This window comes from Accipiter gentilis, chromosome 5 (assembly GCF_929443795.1).
Source record: "Accipiter gentilis chromosome 5, bAccGen1.1, whole genome shotgun sequence".
Lineage (NCBI taxonomy): Eukaryota > Metazoa > Chordata > Aves > Accipitriformes > Accipitridae > Astur > Astur gentilis.
In genome coordinates, this window is record NC_064884.1 from 17,905,564 (window position 1) to 17,920,439 (window position 14,876).

Here is a 14,876-nt window from a genome sequence, read left to right on the forward strand (position 1 = left end):
CACATTGTGCTCTTTAAAGCTGCTGGAAGCACTTTGGCCTTTCCATCTTAACAGCCACTGGCCTATGAAACCAAGCAGGGTGATTTTTGGAAGGGGAGAGTGTGGTGCTTTAGGCAGGGAATTGCAGTTGGGCAGTTCAGCTGCTGTTACAGGGAGAAGCACATAGATGACTGGACAGCCAAGGGATTTATTCCCGTGATTACCGTAATGACTGTGTTCAAACCCACAGCCTGGGGACCAAGGCAGGATAGGGGATACTGGGTGCAACATGGGGGGGGGGGGGGGGGGGAGGGCTCTGTTTGAGCCTGAGGAGCAGTGAAGGAACCTGAACCAAGCCCTGTTCACAAAAGCAGAGGCAGCCCACAGCACTCAGAGTGGTTTTTAGGAACCAGTTTGGGAACTGCCTGTGATTTTTAACACCCACTTCTCCTGAACCACATTCAGAACCTTGGCATGTACCATGTTGTGCAGTGTGGAGGTGCCCATAGGAGTCAGCCATAGCTTGGCCTTTCTGTACAGCCCTCTGATTTCTTGTTGTGTTATGTAGAAGGCACAACTCGGAGCTCACCATCTGAGAACACTGAGATTACGAATTTCTGCCATGATATAAATAACCAATAATTATCTCCACTCCTGTAGCCTTTGTATTCTGTATATTCTCTCACTCAGATAAGAACTGGGCAAAAATTATGCAATGTCTTGGAAACCCATATTCTTCAGAGGTAAAAATGTTCATTACTTATGGATCCAAACAAAATACTATTGAGTCAAGGAAAGAACTCCCCTTGGCTTCCAGGCAGTGCTCATTAACAGGGTAGAAACACCTGCTCCCCTCCTCCTCATTTTTCAATCAATACAATGGAGACAACATAATAATTGAGAATTTGTATAAACAGATTTAGCAGCTCTTTCTGCCTGCAGTGTTATGACATAAGTGTCAAGGAGGAGCCACAGTGCTACTGCTGGTTCTTGGCGTGTTTGGATGCAGGCAAAGTGGCATGTTCCCCAAAGTAAGGGAATGCTTTCCCTTGTGCAAACACTCAAATGCTTAGAAGCTGACAATGTCATGTGAGTAAGAAGGGGATGGCATTTGCCCCACAAAAGTGTCTGTCTGAGCTTTGTGTATTTAACTGCTGCCCGGTGCACGCAATTAAAGCGGTCAAGATAGGCAGATTGTCCCAGCTATAAAGACTGCAGCTCTGCATAGCCCTCCACTGCAGACAGCTGAAGTTAGGAAGGATGGATCCTGTCCTTTGCTGTCTGCAGAAGCATTTCAAAGCAGATGAAAAGGAACCTCAATGAAAATCTGTGACACTTCTGGCTCTTTTAAAAAATACGTCAATAGAAGGGCATGCACAATAGCACTGGCAGTGAGTTTTAGAAATAGTTTTCGAAGACAAAGCAGAGTGAAATTTTCATAACTTATACAGATATGTTATTTAAACCAGCTGAAGGCAAAACTGTTTTTCAATTGAAATGCCCTCTCCCACCTTAGCTTTTCATGAATGTTCATGTAAAATATTTGCATTTATATAACATTTATGGAAAACTTGCCTTACATGCTTATATATCATGCTAATACATGGTTTACCTTTGAAGTAACTTGTTCATAGGTGGAAATATTCTTAATTGTTTTCTATCCCCTTGTTTTAAACATGGAAATAATAGTGAAGAAGTGAACGTTGTAGAGAAAAGCTGTGATTTGTGCCCATGACACGGGTCACTTCATAGAAACCACAGTGGGTTTATCAATGATACATGAACAGCAAATAGGGCTAAATTGGAAAAGTCTGCTATTTGCCATTAATAATTGAACCAAATGTGTTTCCACTAACTCACGTGTGGGTTTGGTTTTTTTCTCCAGTCAGCAGCACAGTATCTAAATCCTGAGCTGCTGGAACAGGTCTGCTTGCAGTCTCCATAATGTGGGCCAGTGTGCTGGGGAGGTGAGGTGGGGAGAGAAGACCTTCTGATAAAATCTTTTCGTGAGGAAGGTCCTAATACAGTTTTTCCCTCTGTGAGAGAAAGAGCTCACCAGCAGTGTCACCAATTTTTTGCACCCCAGCATCAGTCAAGACAGTTTTTTAACAAAGCTATTTATTCTGCTTTGTGGCTTGTAGCTAGCCCACAGGTGACTAGATAATGAACACCTAGCAACGGTATATTTTTTTCACAGTTCCTTGAATAAGGGCATGAGGAAAAACCTGCTTGATTGTTGAAAGAAATTTCTTCAGCAGCTGAATAAGAAATCTGTATCACTCTCCTCTCTGCCCCCTTTGTAAAAGGAACTCGCATGAGATCTTCGCCCTTTCATGATCAAGACACTTTGTACATTGGAGGCCAGTCATTTTCTTTTGTGGAGCTACCTTTAAAAAACATTCTTCCAAATACAGCAGGAAAAAGAATTGTGTTGCTTCTCACCCCTTTCTTAATGTCACACTCGCCTTTGCCAGAGGTGTTTAAAGGGGGAGAGAGAGAGGAAAAAGGATGATTAAAACAAAAGAGTTCTGCTGCCTCACACGATGGTTCATGTGGTACTCTGTATGCCTTTATAATACAGTACTGCTAATTGCATGAATCTTTAGCATGCTATAGGAGCAATGTCAGTTTTAATGCACAGAGTGGATTGATGTGAGCAGTAGGATGGGTTCATATTGATTCAACATCTTAAACTTAAAAAAACCTGACAGCAGCACAGGTTTCACTAGTTTCTCTGCTGCTGTGCTATTTTTTTAAAACCAGATTATATTGTCCGTATTTATCTTCTCTGTGGTTTAATATCTGGGATGAAGCAGGAGAAAGGAAAATGCAATCAGCCTTCCTGCAGGACTGCCTCAGAGCCACTGCTAGTTAAAGAGTCTCTGTTAAGAGCTGTAAAGTACTGCAGAGAAACCAAGTATTCTTGAAATGCCACATCAGCCCGAACCTGGACCTCCGTGTCAGATCACAGACTTTTCCCACTCAAGCAGAAAGCAGTAGCTCTGTGAGCTGACAGCTGGAGCACCTTGTCAGCTCTCCTGGGAATTCGGCACTGGAGGAGAGGGATGCACATGCCCTTAGGTCCGGCCAGCTTTGGGCCTGGCCAGCCAGGCCACAGCTCTGCTGCAGAGGAGTGCAGTGACCGTTGCGACTTCTGCTACTCCAGCTTGATACTGCACCCACCTCTTTCTATAGGATTTCTTTTGTGGGCAAGGATAGGCTCCTTGTACATGTTTGAGCAGCAAAAGGGCAATTGGACTTTGTTCTGTGGGGTTCAAAATAATGGGTGTCACACTATCAAGTCACAAAAATAAAGGAATTAATACTGATTTTATTTTTACACTGTTCTGTCAAGGGCCTACTTCTGCTAATAGTGGTAACAAGGCAGAACCTGTTTGACAGAGTTAAGAAGAAAAGGTCTGAATAACTTTACAACTAAATGAATTGTAAGTATGCATGTTAACCTCAGAGCAAGTGTGGCTCATACTGCGGAGGGGAAGTCCATGATCTCCTGCTTCTGGAAGGAATGAGCTTATTCAAGTACAGCACTCGACAGTTTTGCCATGGAATGGTTTTCCTCTGAAGCACTAGGAGCCGACTATGAGGCAAAGCCAAGATCAAGGTGATCCAGCTCAATTCAGCACACACATTAGCTGGGGTTCACGTGGTGTCTCTGTCTTCCCTTTTGCAGCCATGGGACAAGGTGTGCGGGAGAGGTGTCTGCTGCTGCCAACAACAACATCTGCGGCGTGGGAGTTGCGTATAACTCCAAGGTGGCAGGTACGGTAGCAGTTCAAGGTGTAAATAGTTCTTAACGCCACTGTGCCTCAGGCAGAACTTCTGCAGAGACAGGAAGCATTGCCCAAGGACAGGACTGCAGGTTGGCACTGGGCTATGTGTTTATTACTTTTCACAGTAGCTCCATGAATTCTCCATGGCTTTGCCTTTTCAATTGAGGGCCTTATACAGCCTCTTTAATAACATTGCAAAGGAACAGCTCTGCTCCCTCTTATGCCAACTCCTGTTTGTGTGCTGAGTTTCAGTGCTTCTTCCCTGCATAGCTGTAGAATAATTTCTGACAAATCTCATTTTGCGGGAGGTAAAATATAAATTCCTGCTGCACTTAGAAAATATTTGAAAAGGCAAATCCTACACTGCTCTTATTCTTTAGGCTGTCACAGGGCACGGCCTGCAGTGCTGTAAATCTCTGTAGTCATTGGTTTTCTCTATTCTAACAAGTGATGCAGAGCTGTAAGAGCAGATGCACAGAATGAAATGGGTGGTACCACCCACCCAGCATTCACACCTTGGGTGTGTTGAGTATTTTTACTTCTAACTAGCTCTTGTCTTCGCTGATAGACTGAATACAGTGCTTGGAGTGAGTTAGGCTCTTGGACAGCATGTGTCAGTTTAGTTTAATCTGAAGAAATCCAGTTTTCCCACTCTAAGACTGTTCCATGACGAGAACCAAGGCACAGCAAGCAGAGATAGATGCTTATGAATTTCACTTTCATTCCCCAATCCACACTAAAACACCAGTGTAGATGTGCCCATTGCTCCGTGGGAATGGGTCACAATGTGTGTGCACGGGCAGCGCTGCTCTGCGTGGCCAGTCCCTGTTTCACTGCAGTGTCAGAAGAATCTGGGAAAGGCTACATTTCACCCATCACCTACATGATTGAAAGCTGAATCTCCTCCGCAGAAGGGCACCAAGCAATGTTTTCTAAGCTTTCTTCAGTAACGGTAATGTCCCCTTCCGTGATGGGACATTTCAGAAAATTTACATTCTGGCAATAGCTACTTTTAGAGGAATGTCAATTGAGGCATGGGATTTTGGCTGGACCTCATCTGTATTGTTAGTATAACTCTACAACTTAAAGCTGGTTGCTTAAAAATGAAGAGGTGAAGGCCTTTTTTGATGACCAACAGCCTACAAATAATCTTCCCTACCTTGTCCGCTTCGTAGCAAAATCCCCACAGATTTTTGGAAGTGCCAGCCCTTCCTGCCTGAGGACAGCGTGCACCTGTAGCGCCACCGTGTGGTCAATGGGAACGTGGACGTTGATCAGAACTGAGGGTGTGCTGCTGACGTGATTCAGGGTCCATGTTTGCGGGTGGACTTGGAAGTCGGTAGCCAAGCATCTGGGGCATCGTGTGTTTTGCTGCTTGTACCTCTTTTTTGCCCTAAAGTCAAACCGGATGGCTTGGCTCCTGTTGTTCCCGCGCTTCCCCGGGGTCAATAATTCTGTGGTTTCAGTGCAGATCTGCATTGTAGAAGCACATGAAGGGATTTCTCACTCGCTGAGTTTGACTTCATAATTTCTAGCTTGAATTAGCTATCAGGAATATCCAGCTTTGGTCTAAATTCTATTTGAAGTTTATACCACTTTTTCCAGCCTCACATTTGGCACATGGTTTTTGTATTGAAAGTAGTAAAAGCACTGGCTTCTAAATCAGGGTCCTCACTACCATTCACACTGTTTGGCTCTGTGGTATTGATTTCTGTCCCATCTGTGTCTTAAAACTATTGGGGAAAATAACTTCAACTCAGGGCTGCAAATAAGAGTTGGAATGTATCCCTGGTTAGTCAGGTCTCATCCAAAGGCCACCGAGAGGTTGGCTATCAGTGAAACTGTCCTGTGTGTGAGGCATGATGGATGTGAGGGCTTGTGCTGCTGTCTTTGTCACACTCTCTGACTTGCTCAGGGCCAACACTTCAAAGCTGTACGAAGTTGGCGTGTCCTGGGATTGTATCGTTCAAACTCTAACTTGATTTCTACTGCAGCATGGGTTAAAAGAAGCAGGTTTTAGTTTGCTTTTTTTCTCCAAATACTGGCCATATTTTGCTATTGCATCTGCATGTTGACACAATGATGTTTTTCCAGGAAATTGTTGTGTAGCGTGTTTCCCCTCTCTGATTAAATTCTGGTGAAGAACCAAAATAAACAGAAAAAAGTATTTGAAAAACTAATGAAGTGTCAATGCATTGCTGAGTATAAATTAAAGAGGGGGGGGCCTTAATCCCTTTCCCTAGTTGTTACAAAATATTACTTTAAATACTATTAATATTATTTAAATGCTATGAAACACTGAGATTGCCGAATATTACTGTTTTAAAAGTGTTTTCAAATAGTAGTTGGAAAATACTATGTAATTAGAAAGCTAGCAATAAAGTGCTTTCTCTTTCTGGGCCATGCTGCATCGCTGTGGCTGGGTGTTTAAGTGCTGCCATCCTGCTGGGTAAGCACACCCTGGTGAAATGCGAATGGCGAGTGTGAAATTACTGAGTGAAAGTGCCAGTGAATGAAAGTACCTGTAATTGGAGAACTTCCCCAGGTTCTGAGATGTCATCTTGTGCTGGGTAATGCATTATTCATGTTTATGTTGATTAAATCTACAGGTATTCGAATGCTTGACCAGCCATTTATGACAGACATTATTGAGGCTTCCTCTATCAGTCATATGCCTCAAGTCATAGATATATATAGTGCCAGCTGGGGACCAACTGATAATGGAAAGACTGTGGATGGACCTAGAGAGCTAACACTGCAAGCAATGGCAGATGGTGTGAACAAGGTAAGTCTTATTAAATAATCTGGGTACTGGAGTGGAATGATATGTAGACACGCTGAAACCAATGACTTGGGAAAACATGGTCCTCCCATAGATGTTTCAGAACACAATGCAATTTTGTTCTTTCAGCGTATTCCAAGGTCTGTTGACGTTCTCTCTGCAATATTGTGGCATTGCTTTTATTATACAGTCTCAGGATACCGTGCTGTCTTGCATAGAACTGTTTTTATCTCTAGTCAGCTTACATATGCTTTTCATATGCCATCACAGTCCAAATGTAAATACTCCCCAGGTTGAAACATGGCAGCTGTACTACTGACACCAGATTGTCTGTTTTGGTGTGCCACCAATTTAATTATTGTTTTGGATTTGTGGTGTCTTTCAGGTCCCTCATATATGGTCATTGTAATAGCGGTGATTGAACCACAACTGTTCAGATGTCTGTGGAGTAATATTATTCCCCAGTAGCAGGAGCCTCCTTGTTTACTCCGATCTTTCCACCTGCTTCTAGGAACACTCTGTGTGTTAAAGACACTCAGTATTATCCTGGAATCTGTTAAACCTGTACCCTATTAGAAGGTTGGGTAAAATGTGTGCCACAACTCAAAAAAAAACCCAACAAATCAGTCCATACCAGACAAACAAACAAAACCTCACGTGGCTCTGTCTCCATCTCTTTGGTGTCATGCAGCCAGGACAACCACAGCTGCTCCTGGTTCTGTAGGGAATAAGTCTCCTCCCCTTGGTCAATCGTAGATGGGTTTCCATAATGAAAAGATCTGAAATTCCCCAGAACATCTGGGGTGGTTCTGTGTGGGAGCTCTACAATGACTCATTTTTCCATCCAAATTATTCTTCCTCTTACTTGTGCCAGTTTCTCCCACTGCTTATCACCACCTCGCTGTGAGCAGGACATTCAGTTTACCATGTTTTGTGACATGATAATTAAATCTACTGCTGTGGTAGGTAGTGAAGCATCTAAAGCTTCCTCAAATCCTGAGCCTCAAATGTTTTGCCTATAACAGATGAATTAGAGTCATCTTCATGCTCTCACCCATAAAATTGGCAATGTACTGTAATAATGCAGGAACACTTGTCTCAAATTTCTCCTGAGTCTGCTCAGTTTTGATGCATAAACTTTACAAACCTCTGATGAGCTCAAAGTCCCTCTGAAGTCATCTTACACAAGCTGTGTTTCTTCCCATGACCTTCTTTCATTTATTTAGTGTTTCCATAAAGATCCCCTTCAATACTCCTGTCTTGGGGAGAATCTTTCTTAGGTATGTAACACAGTTGAAACTTTTTTAGCAACACCTTGATGTCTTACAGTTAGTGGAGACTTGATCTTCCTTTCACTAATGTTGGTTGGAGCAGACATAAACTCTGAATGTAGAAAAATTCCCATATAATTTTTGTGTTATTCTCTTCCCATGCAGAACTCATCTAACAGTAACAGAAAAGCACTAATAACCCTGGCAGGGGAATGCAAACTAAACTAAATAGAGGTATTTTACCCATCAAGAGAATCAGATTTTAAATTGTAGTCATGTTTTTTTGCAGTTTGGTATTTAAAATATCTTTCAATTAACTTGTCATACCGCCATATGCTTTAGTTTGTGGAGTTACCCTGGAATTAACCTTCTCTTCGAATGAAGTACAGGAAGGGATTTTTCTCTTCTGTTTTATTGTCTGGTCATAGTCCCATACTTGGGAGTGTTGGGCATATTACTTTTTTAATGCCTTCCCCTCAGAAGTGTTTATAATTCTCTTTAAGAAATAATTTGCAATATTAAGATCAGAAGGGGCCCCAAGATCTCTCGGGTTGAATGCTTGCGAAGGAGAGAGAATGGTGATGGTGAGCTGTGCTCTGGGAAGGATTGCTCTTGTACCTTATCAGAAAGCACAAAATTAACAGGAGATCCTGCATTAGGAAACCAGTTCTGTCAAACAGCCATTGCAGAATTAGAGAGCAGAAGGAATGATATTGGATTCTACCTAAGAGATATTGTTGTCCAGGGACAATTACACTTAATTTTACAGTGGCAGTATCCCAGCTATCTCCTGGCAATACATGCATGAAAGAAGAGACAGCTCCACCCCAGATAACTCCTTTTGCATTGTGATCATAGCTTTATCTACCCTTATTTTGCTCATTACATTTCCTGTCATAGAATGTTTTGTTCTGATCTCTTTTTGTGGAGAGCCAGTTTTTCTAAAGATATTTCAAGATGTCAGTGGATGCTGGGTACTCTCCATGGTGCTTTGAAAAACCCACCACAGACTTTCCTGTGTGTAAAGGAAGACTAACAAGCCTTTGATATAATAACCTTTTACCTAGTTTACCTAGTTTAGGTCTATAATATATGCATCAAATTCTCTATTGACTGTTCAAATGTAAATCCAATGTATGATCATTTTTCAGAATAAAACCCCCCTCTTACTAAAGAGAAAAGTATCTTTATAAATAAAGAGACAAATAAATGTAGGCATTCTTTATCTCAGTCTAGAGCTGATTCTCACAGAGCGATGGTTCACAAATTAGTGATGAAGCTGAAATATTGGCAGGGAGGAGGCAACATGCTGAGAATAAAAACATGTTATTAAACTAAAAGCAATACTTTCAAGTGGCCTAGAAGGAAATGTAAGATCTCTTGCACAAAGTTTAATATCCTTACTTCTAAGGCAATAAACTAAAAATAAATAAGTGGGAGTGATACAAAAGTCTTACAGGGAATATGCAGTTAACTGAGTTGACAAACACAGGTAACATTTACCTTGTTGCCACCATATTTGGGAACCCATCTCAAGGAGTAACTCACTGACAAGAGTTTCATCCTTCCCCCAAACTCCGATCCACTGTCATGTCCTTTTGAAGTCCTTCTTCCAGAGCTGCTGGGGTGTTAGGGGTAACTAGTCACCTGATAATGATAAGATGATGAAAACTGCAGAAACTGTGAGACTTCTTGTTTATATGTCTCTTTTTAAGGCTTGAAGCCATGCAGCCATAACCAGGTGGAGTAAGGCTAATACATCTTCTTACCTTTCCTCTTCCATTTCCCATTCTTGGCATTTGTTAAGCTAATTCTTGCCTTCTGTCTTAATCCTACCACCACTTTGGTGTGCTGTTTGCTTGTAAGGTAAATGGCATGAATAAAGGCAGCACTAAAATAGCATAATTAAGGACAGCAGAATCTGTCCATCACACTGGCAATTCCTTTATGGGCTCTTTACTGAATTGCATTTCTAAGGCTGAACACAAAGGGGATGGCATGTGCATGAATTTGGTGTTAGTGTAATACATGAATCAGAAAGGGATTCAAGCTGCTTTTTGTTGCTAACACACGATCCCACTCATTTTTTAGTACAGTCTATGCTTTGCTGTGTTATCTCATGACTTTTGTTCAGGGGCAGTAGTCAGCAGCATGACTGGGTCACAGAATAGCGGTAGTTGCACTGGAAAGATAAATGAGTTCACAGCTGATTTAGCAGGCACATGAGAATAGGGATTGAAAGAGTTTCATACAAACAAAACATCCACAAGAGATTGGCAATTACCAGCACTGGTTTGAGACAGATGAACTATGATGAACTACCTAATGCAAATTCCAGCTGCTAGAAAAGACATATTTGGGACATAATTTGAAAGGGCTTAATACAACTTCTAGTTTTTAAAGACTAGGTTGAAACTTGTGAGTATCCAGTACCTGCCTAAGTGAGGGGGTCTTGCACTCGCCCTTCGCTGTGAGGCATATGATGCTGGCTGCCAGCTGTAACAGGAGACTGTGCTCAACTGTGCCCAAGTCAGATATCCATTAGGGTAGTGTACAACAGGCTAAGGGACAAATGCTGCTCTGGTGAAAGAGAGATCCAGGGAATGTGCACTGTTGCACACTCTGTCTCCTTTAAACACACTTGCCAGGAGCAAAAAACCAGATATTCTTAATGAGATTTTATTATCTGGCCTCTAGACTCCATCTTAGCCACATCTATGATCAGCAGCAGGTTATGGGGTCTAGGGAGAAAAGGTATGTTTCTTGACAGCCTCAGTAAATCACCAACCTAACATTGTTCTTGGCTGTCCTGAGATATCTTAGCGCTGCACCAAGACCAGGCTGCTCATACGTTCAGTTTCATTGCTCCTAAACACCCTGTGTCACATATTTGCAGATATATTTCTTTGATGAGCTATGGAGGGATTTTACTGCAGGTGCAGAAATACAAACTAAAATTCAGAGCAGAACAACAAACCAGGGTGATAGACTTAGGAACAAGCAGCCCGGCAGTGTTGAGCACATACAGATGAGCTAGCTGGCTCATCTGATTGAGCAGTACTTTCATTTCAGAGAAGGGGGAGTGAGCTGCTACTAGCATTTTATATATAGTATTGCTGGACAAAGCAATGCTGTCTGATTTACATATCCCCTGTCTGATCTGTGTGTACACACTCTCAGGGCTAGACAGCTTGGAGGGGGAGGTAGGGATGGTAGGTGGGATTCCAGTGACAGACAGCACAAGTCTCCTAAATATAGACTTTTTGTTCTCTGGTACCTTGCATCCAGAATTGTATCAGCAGTCATCTTAAAGAGGGAAAGGTAACTAGCTCAAGAACTAATTCTACCCATTTTTTATGGTACATCCCGTCTTTAGTGCAATATCCAGTAAACATTTCTTATTTGCTGTTTTATGAGTCCAGTTCTTTCCAGCTTCAGCTATTGGAATTTAAGCCAGTAAAAAGAAGTAATCAAGCTAAGCTGGTCTCTATCTATTGCATTTTTATGATGTAGGCTTTTATATTAGTAGGTTGTGAGGAATTGCTTGTGGACTGAATTAATTTCTTGAGACTTTGCCAGCTCAGCCAGAATCTATAAGACATGATCCATTTGTGCTTGTGCTGCTGAAAATGTTATTGCTTCCATAGTATGGTTCTACCTAAGAAAATACTACACAAGTACAAATTGCCAAGGGGAGCAGTATTAAGAATTTATAGTCTCATCTTGATTCTGTAATTGGGCTCACCAATGAAAGAAGAAAGGACGGTGTTAAAAATGAAAGGAAATATTTCTCATTTGCCTCTCTCTAAGGCCACAGACATTGTGTTACTGTTCTGTGAAATACGCTGAAGATATCACGTTAATAAAGTATATGCAGTTAGATACCTCTCAACAGCCAAGTGAGGGTAGAGAAATTAGGTTACGATCTAGCAACCATCTTAACTCCATTTCTCCATTACTCCATTTCTGAGGAAGTCTTAGAAGCTTCTTTATAACTTGGGAGCCCTTTACTATTGTATTGCTATTGCATCTGGAATATGCAGTATAATTCCATGTCTTGTCTTATTTATGTAAGCTAAAATCAAACCTTATTAAAAACCCATATGACCATGTTATATCTGGTGGAATTCTGAAGTCATCTGACGGGATATTTTCAGGCTTTTGTAAAACAGCATGACCAGCTTTTCTGATCTGGTGATGGGATACATGACCTTTCACTGAGTACATGACCCAGGTTTGGAGATCAGTCTGTGGTCTGCCTTCCTGCCACAGATGGGGGAATGGGCATGTGCCTCTGAGGACAGGATGGGGGCAAAACCTAATTGCTACTGATTTCTGCTGTGCTACTGGCCTCCTCAGGGATGTCTCGGTCAACTCGGGACCTTGGCTGTTGTAGGTTTGTGCTTTGCTTGGGCCTGTGACAGGGTTAAATACTGCCCTTCACAGAGACTCAAATGACTGTCTCATAAAGAGCAGAAAGCTGCTGTATCAACAGATTGGGCCAACATAGCAATATTTGTAAGCTCCACATTTCTTTGTTGACATAGAAATTACTGTTTTCTAAGGAGACAAGACAATAATGTAGCCTCAAAATGTAGAGTTTTCTGTCTCGGTCTGACCCCAGGAGTGTTTTTGCCTTATCTCTGCTGCAACTCAGCAGCCATGTGTTTTTGCTTCCCAGCGAGGCTGATGCTACAAGCCAGGAACCTTTGCACAGTGTTGAAAGAGCCACAGGTGGAGCTGTGAGGCTGGGGTTCATCACACCAGCTGCGAGCTCTGGGCAAGAAAAACAGCATCATCACTGGTAAAAAGTAAATTGGGTATTTAGAATATTTTTCTCAGTGTTAATCTAGCTTAGAAATACGGGATTGATTTTTGCAAATATTATCGATACCAAAATTATGCCTGCAGAATTGCTGGACTAGAGTAATGCATTATCACTTTTGGTAGGCAGCCCAGGATCCAACAAAAAAGGAATTGATAATTAAAAGGTTTTGTCTTGGCATTTTCAAAGTTCCCTCCCCATTTCCCTGCTGGACTGAACCCTAATTGAAACCTAATGCTGTCTCTCTTCACTGAAAGTGTAATTTTCTGTTCATTTCTCTTGGCTAACAGAAGTCCATCTACTTTCAACAGTAATTTAGACATACAAAATGGCTCAAGCATTGTTTTTAGCCAAAGGAGGTATTAACAATTATGCAGTTAATTGGGGGTTCAGGGATGGGAGTTCAGTACTCTACCATGACCAAGTATAGAATAAGTTATATAAAGCCTTTTGTTAGCGTTTAACAATTATAAGGTTTAGCTCTTTGAGACTCTCAGATGCAGCAGTCTCTTGTACTTGAGTGAATATTACTTGACCCAGATAGTTTCAGAAATCTGCTAGGAGGAGCCAGCCAGCCAGTTATTGAAGGCAACAAAATATGAAAGGGACAAAAACAGGAGAAGCATGACTGAAACATGGTTCCAAGTGATGGTTGTCCTCTGCATAGCAGCCAAGTGTTTAGCTGAGTTCTTGCTCCTGCCAAAACAGCCTTTCCTCCTTCCCCATTGAGTGCCTGAGTGTTAGGCCAACAGTGAAGGGACACCGCCTTCAGCAGTGGTGAATTTGAGTAGGATAACCCAGCTGCTGTTTCTTCTGTGCTCAACCCCATGACTTGTGGGTGTGCTGGGCAGGCCAGACATCCTGGGCTTTTCCAGGGACACGGTACAGCAGCTCCAGGCTTTCAGAAGGGGCCGGACATGGGAGAAGTGCGAAGGTATTCAGCTCAAACAAGACAGCTGTCCCCCTGAACGTGTGCAGTGGCAAACTCTGGAAATACGAATATGTTTCCTGCTTAAAACTTTGGTGTCTGCGTGGCTAAATTGAGATTACTTGGCTGGCTGTCAGGCATGTGCTTCTGCCTAGATTTTGCTTTAGATTTGAGCACTCCCCAAGAAATCAGTATAAGAAAGGAACAAAGGGAAGTCATGGGCAACCAGATTGCTCTGAGCAAATCAGCTTGGCAGTTGCAGAGGTAGCTGGAGGAGCCAGGAGAGCGAGGGCTCAATGGGCTGTCCTGCTGGCACCATGTCAGGGTTGCGGGAACATGCAGGCAGGTTCCAGAAAATCCTGGCAGTGCAAAAGATGAGCAGCAGTTCAGCAATGCCAAGGACTCACTGCTTCCAGCTGGCTTACACCACATAGCTGGACTGCACATGTGCAGGAGTGGTGGGGGCACCTGAGCAGGGCAAGGTCTTTGCATAGGCTCCTGGATGTCTCGAGAGCGCAGCCCAGTGCTCCCTGCCAAGTCACAAGAGTGGGCAAATGGTCCCACAGTTCTTCTGCAGTCTGTCTTTGCCTTAGCATGCCTCAGCCTGGGGCCGCGATGGCGATTTTGCGTTGCCTGCCTGGGCTGCAAACTATGCTTTCTGAGATAATTAGCAATCATTACTGAAGGATGTGGTTTTTAATTACAAAACACATAAGGATTTTCAAATAATTTAGTCCTCAAGAGAAAGAAATGCTCTTCTCAGAGGAAAATACAGGCGAAATTAATAGGGGATGGAAACTAACCGAGTCCTATTCATAAGTCAGTAGGACCCATGGCAAAGACTTGAAAAAGCTGTAGAATTTTTCGCTTTTCCTGGAAAACCAGCCTATCTCTTACCATAGCAGACACATAAATTGCTATTAAATTATATAGAAGGTGCTGAAACACTTCTGTTTTCTTAAGGGGAAGAATTACAAAATAGCTATCATACGTCATGCCAAAAAGAAAGGTGCTTATAAAATAATATATGCTTTGAATTTGTTACAGAAAGCAATTTCCAGTTCTGTAATTTACCATATTTTTTTCAATGTGCTCCATCTGCATTTTCTTCCTTAGAAATGGGACAGTCCATAAACATCAGCAAACCATTTGGCTGTCCTTATCCTGAAATATCTTTTCACTGCACATAAAAAACCCCACCTCCTCACAGGCAGGTGCTGCTTTTGCTTTCTTATTATCCTGAGCCCATCTGCCTGCTGGTGTCCTGATGCTGTCGTTCCCTGGTACTTGGCTTTTCAGG

General features: G+C 42.4%; 2 protein-coding genes across 2 annotated transcripts in view; both read left to right on the forward strand.

Annotated features, from left to right (window-relative positions):
- SNRPB2 (small nuclear ribonucleoprotein polypeptide B2) overlaps positions 1-14,876 on the forward strand; it is a 303,056-nt gene that overhangs the window by 242,351 nt on the left and 45,829 nt on the right. The window lies entirely within an intron of this gene.
- The window catches only part of PCSK2 (proprotein convertase subtilisin/kexin type 2), a 112,697-nt gene that overhangs the window by 81,618 nt on the left and 16,203 nt on the right, over positions 1-14,876 (forward strand). Inside the window, exons 7-8 of the mRNA XM_049800149.1 lie at positions 3,671-3,759; positions 6,380-6,555. Coding sequence (XP_049656106.1) covers positions 3,671-3,759; positions 6,380-6,555 — 265 coding nt within the window. The remainder of the gene's footprint in view (positions 1-3,670; positions 3,760-6,379; positions 6,556-14,876) is intronic.